The sequence below is a fragment of the Haliaeetus leucocephalus genome, unplaced genomic scaffold (assembly GCF_000737465.1).
Source record: "Haliaeetus leucocephalus isolate CR32 unplaced genomic scaffold, Haliaeetus_leucocephalus-4.0 Scaffold605, whole genome shotgun sequence".
Lineage (NCBI taxonomy): Eukaryota > Metazoa > Chordata > Aves > Accipitriformes > Accipitridae > Haliaeetus > Haliaeetus leucocephalus.
In genome coordinates, this window is record NW_010973041.1 from 5,499,541 (window position 1) to 5,515,660 (window position 16,120).

General features: G+C 45.5%; 1 protein-coding gene across 1 annotated transcript in view; it reads right to left on the reverse strand.

The window, feature by feature from the left end:
- Nucleotides 1-346: 346 nt before the first annotated feature.
- MUSK (muscle, skeletal, receptor tyrosine kinase) overlaps nt 347-16,120 on the reverse strand; it is a 54,446-nt gene continuing 38,672 nt past the window's right edge. Inside the window, exons 10-17 of the mRNA XM_010578138.1 lie at nt 14,937-15,112; nt 14,494-14,517; nt 11,286-11,374; nt 10,786-10,945; nt 9,355-9,547; nt 8,810-9,001; nt 3,105-3,253; nt 347-1,023 (exon numbers count right to left, since the gene is read on the reverse strand). Coding sequence (XP_010576440.1) covers nt 347-1,023; nt 3,105-3,253; nt 8,810-9,001; nt 9,355-9,547; nt 10,786-10,945; nt 11,286-11,374; nt 14,494-14,517; nt 14,937-15,112 — 1,660 coding nt within the window. The remainder of the gene's footprint in view (nt 1,024-3,104; nt 3,254-8,809; nt 9,002-9,354; nt 9,548-10,785; nt 10,946-11,285; nt 11,375-14,493; nt 14,518-14,936; nt 15,113-16,120) is intronic.

The window sequence follows — 16,120 nt, forward strand, 5'->3', positions numbered from 1 at the left end:
AGGGAAGTGCTGCCAGCAAAACGTTGGTTTGCTTTCCCTGGGGAACTCTGTGCTCCTGGAAATGCCTAATATAGGTACTGAGTTAGCACAGCCAGCACCCTCGCCAACCCGAGGAGTCCAGGCTTGGTGGCCAGGGGTCAGCCCTGTCGTTTGGGAGGTATAGTCCCACTCAGGGAGGTAGAGCCCACGGTAGGGGGGTGCAGCCCACACTTCTCACCTGGCAGAGGAACAAGCTGTTTCTCCTCCCCCTAAAGCGGGGCTTCTCATGGAGCTGCCGTTCAGGAGCCCATGGGCCTGTCCGAGTCAGTCTGGACAGGTGGACGCCGGGGACCACCGGGCCCATCCCTCAGACCGACGGGGTGGCCACAGCCCTCTCGTACATGCGTTCCAAGATGCGGTGGATGCTGGCGAAGCCTGGCCGGTCAGCAGGCAGCTTGCTCCAGCACAGGCGCATCAGGTTGTAGAGCTCCAGGGGACAATTGTCCGGGCAGGAGAGGACGTTCCCATCCCTCACATAGTAGATGACCTCTTCGTGAGCCATCCCGTAGTAGGGCTGCATGCCGTAGGAGAAGATCTCCCACAGCACCACGCCATAGGCCCACACGTCAGACTCTGTGGTGTAGCGGTTGTAGAAAATGGACTCAGGGGGCATCCAGCGGATGGGGATGGCGTCGTTCTCATTCGCTTTGTAATAGTCAGCTGAATACATGTTCCGCGAGAGACCAAAATCGGCAATTTTGACCACCATGTTCTCCCCCACCAGGCAGTTCCTGGTAGCCAAATCCCGGTGGACAAACTTGCGCTCGGAGAGGTACGCCATGCCGGCAGCCACCTGCTTGGCAATGTAGAGCTGGCTGGTGCAGCTCAGCGCCATGGGGTTGGGGAGGCGGATCCGTGTGTCCAGGCTACTGTGCACCAGGCTGCAGAGGTTGCGGGGCGAGCGGTCACGCAGGTACTCGTTGAGATCCCCGTAGGCCATGTACTCGAACAGCAGGCACATCGGTTTCCCAACAGCACACACACCTGAAGAAGATAGGTGATGCAAGAAATGACCATGCAAGTCATTTGGGTAGCACAGAGGGTTCTGTTGTGCAAAACCAAAAGTCTCAGAAAATACTTACACAAAGGGGAAACTTTCAACAATGCATGAAGGGACAGAGAGAAACATGAAGCATGCAAATACCATCAAGTTTTCAAGCATCCCTTTGTGTCTTTGAAGCTCCTTCACCAGGGATCTATTGCTGAACTCTGTGGGAGATGTTAACAAGTCATGTAGTTGCCTGATTTCTCTGGACATCCCAGGAAAAAGACACACTTTTGGAGCTACGTTTAATTAAGAGCCCAATCCTGCTTAAGTTGGCATTAACAGAAGTATTGCCTCTTCCCAGCTGCAACTGGAAGGACATACTTTCAGGAAGTAACCTTTATAGTTTTGATCATGGTATTTTTTAATTCTTTTGCTTGTTGTAATTATTGTACTTATACTGATATGGGTGTAGGGGCTACACATATGCCGGAAGACTTCAGGAGTAATCACAAAGGGCTTGTTCAAGGGTTCAGTGGAATCCTGGAGATGCAAAGACACTCCCATTACAACTTCTGGATTCTTCTTTTTTTTTTTAACAGCTCATGCAGAAAATGTTGGTTGCAGAAATTACTTTTATCATCACAGATGCTCAAAAATGAGAGAATAAGACAAAGAAAAAACAGACATCAGAAAGGAGAGAGTTGCCACATCTGATAGATGCAGAACCCAGTCCCACTGAAGGGCACATGCTTAGACCTACACAACCTTTACTTGGGGCCAGCATTAGTACAGGACCCCAATCCCACATTACTGAGCATACAGTGATCTGGCAAAAATATTTGTGTGCCTATTACTAAATTGCCAACCGGCAAAAGCCAGCCTTTAAAATGTATGTGTTTTGCTTTCTTAGGGCCATCATTTAGCAATTGGTGATCCAATTTATTGTGAAATCTGAAGTTCTTGTTGATGACCTAACACTTGAATATTTGAGGAAAAGCAGATAGCTGTTCCCAGTGTGATAAAATCAGGATCTGACAAGCATGAGGAATGTATGTGAGAGCTTTATCGTCTAAGCTGCCTTAACAACATGGCTGTTTTCTCCACGCCCCCACAATGTCAAACTAGTTTGTTCCTGTACCTTTGCCCTTTCCTGACCTAAAATGTGTTGACAATAAACACAATGTTTATTTGAGTTTGGGCCATTTCCTGCTTTTCTTTTCTTTAGACAAATTACTTGCATCAACTCAGCTTTCCCAAAACTGCGGTTTATCTATTTCCAAATTTTGTGGAGCATCCTATTGAAATAAATGAAGTTCTCAGCTGCCTGTTCACAGGGATCAGATCTGTGTACAACAACTTAGAGCAGGATTGCCAGGTGAAGGTGGCTAGCAACATCTAGTTCAGTCAAAAACTGAAAATTTACTGAAATAAAATTTGGTCGGCAGCTTTCTTCTCAGAATAATGTCCTATTAGCCAAGCTGCAGCATTGAGAATTTCTAAACAAATGAAGGGGGGGAAGGGAAGGGGAAGGTAAAAGGGAAGGGGGAGACCATTTTTGCAGTTGGCATTTTTTGTTTATTCGTTTCATTTTGGTTTTTTAATGCTGGTGACTGTTCAGACATCACAATAGTAAGTGGGACCATAAAACTAACAAGACTTGTGCCTAGTTTTTTTTAAGTACCAGCAAAATATATCGCAGCTCAAGGAAGCTTGTGCTTTCCCTGTGTGACGTCTGTGCCAATGTTATTAAACTGGAAGCAGAGCTAGGCAGCAAGATGGTCAACAGTATACTCAATGCAGGACAAGGAGGGTTTATTACGATGCACCATCCTGTTAAGTTAACAGCATCAGACCTACGTTTGGAGACTTGTTCTGGTGGACAATTTAGCAGAGCATGCAGTGGCACATAGAAAAGCTCACCTCTTTTGCAAGAGGCATTTTCTTTTGCAAAAGAGACCAATATTGCCATTTGCATTAAGCACCAGTCACGCATGTGTGTTTACCCCTGCATGCCCAACAACCCCCCAGCAGATTTGCAGTAGGTGGTACCCTGGACACGGGCACCTCATTCAGATACCTAAAAGCTTGACAATATTCGGGTTGTCAAACTCTGCCATGAGGGCTGCCTCCCTCTGAAAGTCAGCCTGCATGTCTGCGGACGCTTCCTCCTTCAGCATTTTCACTGCCACCATTGTGAAAGGCTCATATGGCAGCAGCCCTGGGGCCCTGCAGGGAGGGGAGAAAGGAAAACATCAGTGATGGATGCATGCACACCAAATGTAGGGTCTGTTTCTGGTGCAAAAGGATAGGCTGATAGAAAAAAAGAAAAGGAAAAAAAAAAGGTGGAAGGCCCCAGCACCGACTGAAGGAACATGAAAGACCATCTTCACCTCAAGCATATCTGCATTGCATAGTACAGAGACATTTAATTTAGTTCAGAGGGGACTAAATCCAGTATAGCTTTTTTTGATCACTGCTCTTTCTGCTTACAGACTCTTTACTATGACTGGTAAAGAGATAAATAAATAACAGGCTGGTAAGCCTCCCTGGATTGAAGGTCACATCAGAAACTTCATGGAGGGCAGGATGGACTCTTCAGTCCAAGCAATTTGCTTTTGGGGTATAATAATTGAGCTTACCAGAGTTAAAAATAAACCAATTTTATATGAAAATGCTGAAAGAGCCTCTTTTCACTGAATCTTGTCCCATACCTGGCATAATGGTGGCACTGGTACATCTGGCTACTATTACTGTGAAAGTAACAATTACAGTAAGTATGTTCCCCTGGTTTCGTAAGGAAAATAGCCTTTTGCCACTGTTCTGTGTGTGCCACTGTTCTCTGTGCGTGTGTGTGTGGCATGTGTGTGTGCCTGTAATTCAACAAGTTATAAACGCATTAGCTAATTTCAGCTGAATTTAACGTGGTGGAGCTGAGGTCTAGGAAACAGTAAAGCTCATGCAGGTTTTGGGGAAATAGGTGACAGGACACAAGGGACAAAGCATACAGGTGCCCTGTCTGAAGAACAACGTAATGCGTGAATACACCCACGTTAAGACACTGGTGAATCTTCAGCTAGAGCTTAGAGACACAAATATATAGGAAACAGAGCATCCTGACTTAGAGCAATCACAGATTCATTTTGTTTTCTTATCCACAGGTCACTGCGCCCTCAACAAGTTTAATTAGATGGACTTGCCAAAGATTTAGGGGCAGCTGTTGCCAAAGAAGAGTAACTTTCCGCTCTTCAAACATGCATCAAACCTCAGACGTGCATTTTGTTGACCACATGAATTCTTCCCATTGGTCCTGCAGTTAAAACACACTCCTTACAGGTAGCCAGCCAGAGGCCATGGAAAGCGGTGCCCATTTACGTGTCGTGCTACTATGCCAGTCCAACTCCCCTCCCATTGCTCAAATGCCAGGTTATTTTACTGCTTCAGTAGCCCCAAGAGGAGGTTCTGATTTCCAAAGCAAACTTCCAGTTTCCTTGTCATGTACTCCAGACATACGACAGTTGCAACAGTTGCACTTGGATGCTGTAAATGTCAAATGTCAGAAGATGGCAGGGTGCCCATCAAGAAAGGAATCTCACAGGTGGCCAGATCACAGCTGAGACGCTCAGGCAAGGAGGTCCAGCATGCCACAGCAGACTCCACACTTGTCTGCTACTGCCTCCATTACAGCAAAATGCCTTCCTTTTTCTTCCATGCTGGCAGCAAGTTTCCAGTCTAGTAGGAGTGGGGAAGTACCAGCACCTACTAGCTGCTGTCTAATCTCAGCGCTCAAGAAAGTCAGCAGCAACAGCCTGAAGAAACCAGTAGAGCATTTAAAAGTAAAAAGAGGACAGCCTTTATCTCTTCCAAACAGCCTCATTGTAGATTACCACTCATCACTGGCTAGCAGAACTAGTGCAGACCTAGTGCAGTGCCAAAGCAGGGGCATGCTTTGGAGACAGAAACTCACCCCAGTCTAACGCCTGAAGTACACCCATCCATCTACTCTTCACTGAAATCCTGTAATGTAAACTAACCTAAATGTAACTTAAGTGAGATTAAACTGCACAAAGCCTTTTAACAGGCCTTCAGTCAACAGCAAGTAATTTCACCCTTGGTAGCTCTTGTGCTACTTAAGCCCAGTTCTTAGCGGACCTGGGAAAATCACACTCATGTGAGACAAGAGACAGACAAGATCACAGACAGACAAGACAGACAGACAAGAGACAGACTCTGTTTGCAGTCTTGGCAGACAGCTGTTGAAGTTGACCCCTTTGGTGCCCAAAAGACAGTCTTTGCACAAAGGGATAGGGGCACATCTGCAGGGGAGCAATGGGTAGCTGCTGCTTCTGAAATTAACAGGAGAATTCAGGCAGCAGGCCAGAACATGACATGTTTTCTAGAAAATAGGTACATTTCTGCTAGAACTGGGAAGCATCAACAGAAATTACCTTGGGCTTCCTCTCTTGTGATTGTCTAAATGCTTAGGAGAGATGCCCACTGTTTGCACACAGGATGGACACCAGCTGTCCTCGCCTTCTTCACCATCAATGGATTTGTGCAACACTGACAGCATTTGGCTTTTAAGTACTTGTCATTCAAAGAACTAACCAGCAGTGCAGTTAGGGATTTCACTCTGAACCTATCTACAGAGTGCCTGACTTTAAGTTTCCAGTCACGTGTTCTTTCCAGAGCAGTAACTGTGAAAAAACTGAGGAGCAGCTTGAACCTGTATTTGGGATTGTGTCCTGTCTCCCATCTTCCTCAGCATCATAGCTGGGTAGCTTCTGTTAGATCATTACATGATGAAATTAACATCTACTGAGGCTGGTGGAGACCTACCTTTACCCTACCCTTCAGAGAAATTTGTATTTGGGCAGAAGAGTGCTCTGAATTGGCAGAGGCTCGTTTTGTTGTGGGTTTTTTTTAATGAACATCCACACTGTTCTTCAGCTGTATTTGAGACAGCAGGTCAAAGAAACACCCTTTGCACTTGCAAAGAATGTGAGGAGACTTCTGTCAGAGAAACTCTGACCTTAGGGACAGCCTTGTCTCTTGCAGACACAACAAGCTGTGCCTTTGCAGTGGGGGTCTACTGGACTGCTAGCAAAGACCCCACGTCCAGGCTTTTAGGCAATCCTGGGCTTCAGGCTTAGCCTGGACCATGCAGCTCCAGCTCTGGGAGAAGACTTGCATACTGGTCTGCATTGAACCACATGGGGCTGGTGCTCTGGTAGCATGTGGGGCCAGCGTGGTCCTCCCAGGGGCAGAGGACCCTGAGTCAGCCATCAAACACAGTAGGGACAGACGTGAGCCAGGTCCTGAATCTTGTTTTAAGGACAACTGTTAGGGTAAGTGGTTACTTCCTCATCCTTTCCAGTGTGAAGCTGCACCCCGTGAAGACAGCAGCCTTTCAGGAGAAGCTAGTAAACGATAGCCAGACGCTTCCTGTCCTAACATGTTGCTTGACCCAAGAGTGAGTAAACACTGAATCAGGACTCACAGCAAGCCAACTGGCAAAGGCATCGCTGGCACCGTGCACAGAGTTGTGTTTACAGGAGAGGGAGAAATATGAGACCAGAAGAAGTAAGAGGGTTACTAAACTTAGCTCGAGATGTCCATTTAACACATTTAGACAAGTACATTTTATCCATCTGAGATGGGAAGGCAACAATTTGAGTTGTGATAGCTTCAGTAACAGGGAGGGATGCACAGCTGGCACTACTGGATCAGAGTCTGTGCTGATCTGCCAGAGGTGCACAGAAATTGCCAGTGGCTTAAATGTTCCCTGGAAATACAAGGCCTTGAAAGGACTTTTGATAGAGATATTAATAAAAATAAGGAAGCCCCTCAGAAGAAATGTTTCTGTGGCTCCTCCCTGAGCCACAGAGAGCAGGCATATCTGAGGGTATGGTACTCTCCATTTTGCAAATGCTGGCTATGAAGATGTGTTGCTTTTTTTCTTCCCCTTCTCTTTTTCTCCCAGTTTCCACTGACAATAACAAAAACATTTTATTAAAAGAAATTGCAGCACTGGGGTGGATGAAATCCACATAAAAGGTCTCTACACCAGTTTAGCACTTGCTTAACCCAGTGAGTTAGTGACATTTGAATGCCCTTTGAGAGGTCCTGCTTGATGTGGGTGAGAGTCATTTCCAGCTCAGAAAGGTCTGTGCAGCAGTTATATTGAAGCTCCCAGTGCAGGGCCAAAGCGGCACTTGGCAGGAAGACCGCTTGCCCTGCTTGCACACCCGCACCGTGGTGAAGACCCCCACCACACAAGCGGGATGGCGATGCTCCGCAGGGCATCCTGAGCACTGTGCTGAGGTTGGGATAAGGACTGCCCTGTGCCCCTGCGCTGGCTGGCGTGCGGCGCCCCGAGCACAGCTGTGGTGCAGCTCCTGCAGCTTTGTTCTCATTTCAAGCTCAGATCCGTTTGGCTTTGCCATCCAGACTAACAATCAATCACACAGGCTAAGCATCTGTGATTTTCCCACTGCACGCCCTTCGAACTTTGTTATTTTTAGCTCTCTCTGTATTAAAGAGAAGTATGCCTGCATTTCTTCCATTAGAAAAAATGCATCCCCTCATTAGAAAAAAAATCCATCACAGCTATTGAAACTGTTTGCCTGCTCTAACGCATTTAACCTGCGTGTAACTCATTTCCTAGCATATACATCAACAGCATAACTATAAACATTAAAAGTATCTGCAATTATGACTGCTTTTTGCAAGGAGAGTCCTTTGTCTTCGAAGACAATGGGAGCAGTCCCACCAGGCAGGCCTTGGCCTGTGGTGGGACTCTGATACTCCCCTGGTTTTTTTGAGGTCATCATACACTTCTCCAAATACAGCTACAAAATCAGTCACATCCCAGACTTGTTAACTTGTGAAGGACAAAGAAAACCATCCTGAGTAAACATGGAACTGGACACTCTCTTTCAGGAATTTGGGGATGGGATTTTCCGAGGAGACCAGTACTGGCCAAGGACTGTCCTGCAGAAATTACGGACTCTGTCAAGGCTAACAAGACACCTTCCATGCACCTCAGTCTAGGCAGGACTGGGTTCATCTCTGGGTTTTTCAATGAAACATTTTTTGTATCTGAAGAAGTGCATGATCTCACCTCCCATGAGATTTCACAGAAATGGGATCTCATCTAATACCTTAAATTTAAAACAGGCAACAATGGCTGCAAATTCCAAGAATAAAAAATGAGTAACTAAAGGGGACACACAGAGAAAAAAAATTATTGGCCTAAGTGGGTTGGGTTTTTAGGGGATTTTTGCTTTGGTTTGGTTTGGCCACTGAATCAAATGGAAACTGGGTCAGGACCTAACTGTAGCATGACACATTGCCTTCTGTGGTAATTACTGGCCAGTGTTGGCGTTATAATGGAGGACACCACACACTGACAATTCGCAAATACTGGAAAATGCAAGAATTTCACAATAGGTCACATGTCACAGGCAATACTCTTGGCAAAAACAGTAATGACAAATATAGCTAAGCTTTTACACCAGACTTTGGTATGTGAGTAAGACATTATATCTACTAGAGAGAAGAACAGGAGAGTCATCTGTGACAAAAGTTTAACAAATACCAACAGAAAGCAGTGGACAGCAGAAACAGTTCTTCAAGCCTGAGTGTACCATTTGGTGCACATGCATTTGATCTTGGTTTGAGTGAAAGAATGAATGATTTCCAGAGCCCAGATAAGCGGTTGGCCGACTGCCAGTTTTTCCCAGGCACCTCCAGATAAAGAGGACGCACATACAGGCCGCTTACCTTGCTTGGAAGACTCTCCCAAATGCTCCTTCCCCAATATCTCTCACGTATTCAATATTGTTCCTGGGATACTCCAAGCTGAGCAATTTTGGATTGAGGAGAAGGGGCATCCGCTGGTACATCGGGTTGGGGTGCAGCCGGTCCAGGAGGAGCTCAGAGGGCAGAGTGGTGAGCGTCGGTGTCTCTGACTCTCTGCAATGACAGAGCAGTTTTCGGTCAGTGTGTACACAGCCCTCAACCAGGAAAGAACTATGTGCACCTCCTCTGGGGCTGGTTTCTTCACGATGGAAAAGGAAGGTGCAGCAGGGCTGTCGGAAGACCCTTGCAGCAAGGCATCATGTCATGTCCCCAAAACAGTCACCAGACCACCTTCTGCTCTGGCACAGGAACTCACCAGAGCTTGCACTGGGCTGCCGCAGGCAAAGGGAGGGCTGCTCCCCCCCCCCCCCCCCCCCCCCAGGTGTTTGCAGTACTGTGCTCTTAGAAACAGGCAAGCCCTTTTTCAAAGCAGCATTTGCTGCCTTGAATTAAGCCCCGAGCTCTACCTTTTTTTGTTTTTCCACTGCTTTCGCCGACGGCAGCAAACCAGGGTGACAATGCTGAGGAACACAACCAGGGCAAAGCTGGAGATGATTGAGATGATAACAGTCATGGAGTATGTAGGGGAAAAGGGAGGAGGAGGAGGGGGGAGATGTGGAGTCTCTCCATTTGGTTTTCTTGTTCCTAGTGGTAGCGATGCTGTAATGCAAACAAAATCAGAAGGTTATGCCTGTGCTCATTTATAGGGCTTTCTCTAAGAGGTATTTACGGAGTCAGCCTCATGTCCTGAGAATTACTGACATTACAGATACAACTGTATGACCACATGAGAGGACCGTACTAGGGAAGCCTAGTTTGCAGAAAGCAAAACACATTTCTGCTTGCCAACTGTGAAAACCCAGGATCTGGTAAAGACCAAGACACAGTTTCCATTGAGCTAGGAACACAATTTTGGTAAGGAATGTTTGCAAGAGTTACAGATGGGAGATCACATCTGATGGTCTCAACAGTATTCAAATATAGTAATGTCTGCAGTGGGAAAGATCAATGGTCTACAATGTGGACCACAATGTATCGTGTGTCCTAAAAGGAATCTGCAGGGAGGAGTGTATGACCAAGTAAGTACACAGTGATACTTTCCTGAAATATCCCCTTGCCTCCAACAATTTGCATCTCAGCATCTTTATGGGGCAAATATGTTAAACTAGTGTAAAATACATTTGGCTGTATCATTAGAAAAATACTATTCAGGTAGTCAACTACTGAGTACTTTCTGAGACATTCTAGAAAATGCTAATCTGTACATGCAGTGATTGAGAACAGAAAGAAATTTAAACCATTCTTTTTAAGGTCAGCTAAACTGATACTGACTTGCGTTCTCTTAAGTCCACAGCACCCCTGTTCTGTGTGCAAGCAGAATTGTCTTATTTCAAAACACTGAGATCCAGAAACTCTGCACCTTGGATGAAATATGTTTCAAAAATTGTTCTAGTCTTTGAACAAGAAATAAGGGGAAGACTTAGTTTCAGCATCACAGAGCGAAGATGTTTCTGTCTTCTTCAGATTTCTTTTTAGTTAGAATTGGTTTTTATCATTGAAAAAAGTTGCCAGAACCAAAGCAACTTTGGAAAATAGCCCAAAACTCTACTCTCTCCTCAAAATACAGTGTGGCAAATCCATTTTTGATACCACAGGAAATTCAATTTCATCCTTTGGCCTTAATATAATCCAGGGCAAGGTGCTCAATTTGCCTGTCTTCATTTTCCCATCTTTAAGGTGCACATTACACCTTCCGGTTAAATATGCTGAGTGAATCTATGAGAAGGACTAGGACTGGCTGAATCCAGAAGACAGAACAGATCAGTGTGGCTGTGAGCATTCGGTATGCAAACATCTTGCAAATGCAGTGGCAGAAATCATAAATTGCAGTTGCCTACCATCTCCACAGGGAGACACGCTGCAGTATTCCCAGGTCACAGATGGGTCTTTTGTGTAGCACCAGGGACGTTCATTCTCACCTCCTGGATTGCGGCAGTAATTCTCAGCATCAGACAACTCAGGAAAAACTTGAGGATTCCTCCTGTGCAAATGGGGAGCCTTGGGGGAGGAAACAAATTGGATTAGTGTTTCAGTATAATTTTTCCTGCTGGTATTAGCAAAACAAAACAGAACAAAACAAAGGATCAAAGAAAGGCAGAGGTAAAACAGCCTTTCAGTAGCCTGCCAGAATGACAGAGAGCCCATCTTGCCATGGGAAGGGGAACTTGCAGATTGAAGTATGGAAGAGGGTTTGAAACACCAGTGAACTCAAGAATGAAGGCAACCTGTCCCCCGCTCAGCCCTTCCACTGTGACTGGGCTGCCTGGCTCTGGGAAACTTTGGAAAAGCAGACCTCGAGCATGGCTCTCCATTTGGGGGGTCTCACACTGATGCGCACCTGGTCACTCCACTTCTGGCAGGGAATGCCAGAGGCCGTGATGTTGGCCCAGCCCTGGTAAAACTGGCCATTGCCACTGTAGCAAGTCCCTGAGGAAAAAAAAAACCAAAACACAGGGTCAAGGCATCTCAGGCCATGTCCTGCAGCAAGGACTTGCAAAAGTAAACTTCACATCATTGCATGAGAGCATGTGGCAATTAGCAACAGCTCTGAAGCGCGTAAAAGGACCAGACAACTGCAGGCAGGGAACTGCTTAGCCTGTTGTTCACACTTAAATGGATTTTGAGCTCAATACATAAGATCAAATCTGGTACAACTCCAAGAGGGAACTGGAGCTCTTCCAGATTGAGAAAACAGGCCGTGCACCTGCAATGGTTGCGCCACATCTACCTAGTTCACAGCACTTCCATGCAGAAAGTGCAGAGCGGGACCACAGTGAAGCCACCCATGCCAAACCAAGGCAGAAAGCAAATTGCAGCACTGATTGCATGATTTCCAGCCTGCAGTCTTACAGGGGAGCTAACAGGAAGACACCCACATTCCTAGGGTAGGTAGCAGAGAGCTGGGCTTCATAAAGTCCCAGTGATACAGTGGTATCTCTCCTCCCTGCCTCTGTGCAGTGCTTGTCCTCTTAGACTGAATGTTTGGAATCAGCCTATGGTTTCCAGCATGCATGGAAACAACACAGATCTGAAGGAATAGTATCAGTATAAAATAATGCTCTTTATAATGACGAATGTGTAGTTCAGTTTCCATACACAAGGCTTACTCCAGCTGCAGAAAAATTAAGCAGAAAGCCTTGAGAGAATTTTACTGCGGGAACATGTTCCCAAAACATAAATGTAGACACCACCTGTCCTCACAGGAGACTTTAATGCATGCTGGCATAATCTAGGAAGCAGGAAGACAACAGAGGGAATGCCATCTTATAGACTTTAACACATGCTAGCTAATCTTATGTAAACTCTGCTGACCAGGGGCTAGAATTCTGGTTGATGGCATGCATTAGGGTCCACTGCATTATTAACCTTGTTAGATAAATTAACAAGCCAGCAAACACTGTTGTCATAATTTTATTTTCTGTTGTGTTCTTGCAGCTCAGCAAAAAGAAAAACAGGAGGAAACCTGACCTGTTTTAAAATAAAGATTTTTTTTTTAAGCAAATCTTTTGCAGCTTCATGAAAGCTTTGTATAAGTTTTGATCCAAGTTTGAAACAAAGGCTATGTGTTTTGTCCTGTTTCTCCTGTTGGAGGAACACAGTAAATGCATCATGATGACTATCTGCTCTTTTCTTCTTGCATTACCCACTGTGCTCAGGTTTGCAGTTATGGGTCTTCTATAGACCCTTAGCTTTCTGAACTTTCACGAGGCACTACACATCGGTAGGTAGAAACACCACCATAACAATATTGGTCCATGTGAGTGAGCTCGAACACAGGATCAAGTTCCTGTAGCCCAAGACATGCGAATACCTCAGTATAGGAATGGCCATGGACTTCATGAGCAAACTTAACCCATAACAAATGCAAAGTAAAGATCTAACTTGGACTTCTTCGACTTATATGTAAGCTACCATGTTATGCCTTACATCTGCAACAAGCTAGCAGCCCCCACATAACCAGCACCTGTAGCTCTGCAGAGGTGTAAAATCTTGTTAAGCTGCCCTAGAACAAAGTTGTGTGTCTAGGCCCAGCATTTTAAATGTCTTGCTTTGAGAGGCAGGGAAAGCAATGCCTGAAACCTGCCTCATGACTGAGCTAGTAACCAACATGAAAAAAACTTTTGCACAGATCTGAAATAAACGTCAATGTGACACCTTAGAGGAGCAATATGGAGAGCTTTAGGGGCAACAGCAACACTAAGAAAGCACCCCTAAGTCCTTGGTGGCCTGGAAAATGCAGACACTCTCATACATGGTCTTGCTACAATGAGGACAGAAGGAATAATAAAGATGGTCCAACAGGGCTTTAATGAATAACTTTGATGGGCAAAATAGAAGATGGCTTGGTTCATGCTCCCCAAACCTTTGTACACATAACAGTGGCTCTAAAGTAAAAAAAAGAGGGGGCAGTATCACTAAAATGTTACCGTTATGTCTCCCTGATTCATGACTGAATAGTGCACATCTATGCAATGCCACCCTGGGAAAATACTGCGAAAGCTGAACAAAAAGGTCACACATTTACACAAGAGACAGAGGCCATGTCCTGAACTTGCAAACATCCAAGGGGAGGCTGAAAGCATCCCATGAATGCACCACTCATTTGCTGGCATCCCTCCCTTGTGGTCCTTTCTCCAGGGAGGGGATGGCTGCAGCTGCAGGCTGTAAGCATTGGGCAGTGACGCTGGAGTGTCCACAGGTTGCCAAAGCCCTTGTCTCCCAGGTGTGCACCACCAGGTGCCTGGGGCTTGGGTGGCCAGGTGGAGCCAAGGCCTTCCCATGAAAGAAAATTCCCCAAAATTCTCAATTTCACTTTTTTTCACTTTCTCTTTCCAAGCAGAAATTGCCTGCCACTGCCAAATCTACAGACCTCGCCTGCTCAGAAGCATGGCAGGAGGGAGGTCCTTCCTTCTTCCAACAGGACAAGTTCAGTGGCTGAGCTTTAAACTCCAGTTGCATGTCAGCTGGAAGAGCTGGATGTGCATGTTTCAGCCGTGACCAGCAGCAGGGCAGGAGGCCAGCAGAAGTCACAGCAGTGCCACAGGGGATGGCTGGGTCTTGCCATTGGTTGTGGGGGTCATGCAAGAAACAGCCAGACTTCAGAGATAATTGGAAGAGTACTGGGGCCTTTTGGGTCTTGCAAGGTCTTGCAAGGCCAGCCTGATGTAGGTAACCATGTCAGTAACAGCATATAAGGCTGGGGTGACCTCAGTAGCAGTGTCAGAAATACCAAATATGGGTAAAGCAAAACTAGAAGCAACGGGTAGAAAGAAGGGGAAACAGTTGGAGGGAAGGGTACCAACTAAAAGCACCATGTCTCTCTAATCGGCTTCAACAGCTCCAGCCCACGTTCTCCCCAAGCTCTGAAGAGCTGGAAATGTGTTTCCCTATGCCTTGAATGTGGAAGTTCAGGCATTCCCTGGTAATAACCTGAATCCAGCCAGCCAGGACCAGAGCAAAACACAAAAATGCTGTGCAAGCTGCATCTTCAACAAAGAATATCATGCCCACCTCTAGAAACATAGAGCCTGGAGCAGCCTACTTACTGGTTATATTCTCCTTCTTAAAATCTGTAAAAAGACAAGACAAGATGTAAGGAGGGGTTGTCCAGAATGTGATATAACTGGGTGCTTGCTTAGGAGCATGCAATGGGAAAAAGTTCCCTCCCAGCAGTGCTTAAGCAGCTTGTTTCTTTGCAATGGCAACTGAATGGCAATTTTGCCAACATTAAGACTGATTTTGGCAATGAGATTGTTATGACCCTCCCAATAAAGAGACAGGCTTTATTCACTTGAAGGATTTTTCCCCCACCCCAGTCAGATGAGACAGGCAAACAGATGATGTGACTGTCACAGTTCTGTGCACAGGCACTGACAGGACGGTACCCACCATCAGCCTTTACTTTAGTTGTAAATTATGGATCACATCCTTCCCCCTCCCTCATCAAGACCACAGCTTTCCGGACAACGGGCAGCCTGTGCCACCTTACCAAAAAAAGGGATGCGGGTGCAGGTGCTGGGGTCCTGGTGCAGGCTGGGCAGCCTGTTGCATTCAGGAAGTGTGAGCAGCATCAGCCCTGGCTTGTAAATCCCCTTCTGAGAGTTTTCCTCCATTGAGAGCCATTCCTTAAAGCAGTAGAGATCCTTTACAGCAAGGCAATTCTCTCTACATTATTTTGCAAAAAACAGTGAAATACAGCAGTCAATGTCTTGATAACAATGGCTGCACTTAGCAGTGGTGAGCAGGGGTTGTGCAGGCTGACAGAAATCCATTAACTGTGCTGTGCTTCTTTAAGCCAGTCTGTCTGGCTCATAAACCATAAAGGAAACTCTGTATAAAATGTAACAGCTTCCTTTAGGAAACCCACAAAGCTGCTTTTTTAACTAGAAGGGTTATGCTCAAAACACAACACACATCACAGTCTGTGAAGAGTTCATTCCCATCTTTTCCTACAGATTCATTGTCATCTTCTACTAATAAACATCATGTCTGGGAGTTAGCATTTTTCAGCACATTCTAAAAATCTTACCTATCTTCTGTAAATTGTACATTAAAGCGTCATCTATTAAAGACAGGGGTGAGCTACAATTCTTAAATCTTCTTAAACTAAATATTTGCCTGTATTTTTAATCTCACAGAATCACCCATCCAATTTTCTTCTCTCCTCCACAGACAACTTTCAGTCCCTTTTTAATCTCTCAGCTGTCTGCAGCAAAACCTTTACTGTGCCTGGTAAAACAAGACACCTGTCTCCTACCCAGTGTATTACCTCCATAACACTGTGAAACATTGACTGACAAGAAGTGCTTTGGATGTTTAAATGTTGCTTAGATCAGAAACTGTTTGTGAAGAAGGCCAAGGCAGAAATACCTGCTCTATCAAAAAAAAAAAAAAAAAAAAAAGACAATGTATGCATGATTTGCTTATTTGTGTACTCATTCCTGAGACCCTGAGTTGCAAAATCAGCTTTAAGGTCATGTGCAGTGATTACTTTTTCTGAGCTCAGCTGAAGTCCTTTACGGATTCACATCCTTCCCAACCATCACACCGTGATGCAGAAAGGTACTGCATCACTGCAAATGGTGAAAGTTTTTGCCAAATTCATCACCTGGTGGGCTGATATAGTCTCTTTACTTATACAACTGTTCTGGCAAAAGCAGATGGCCATGAGTT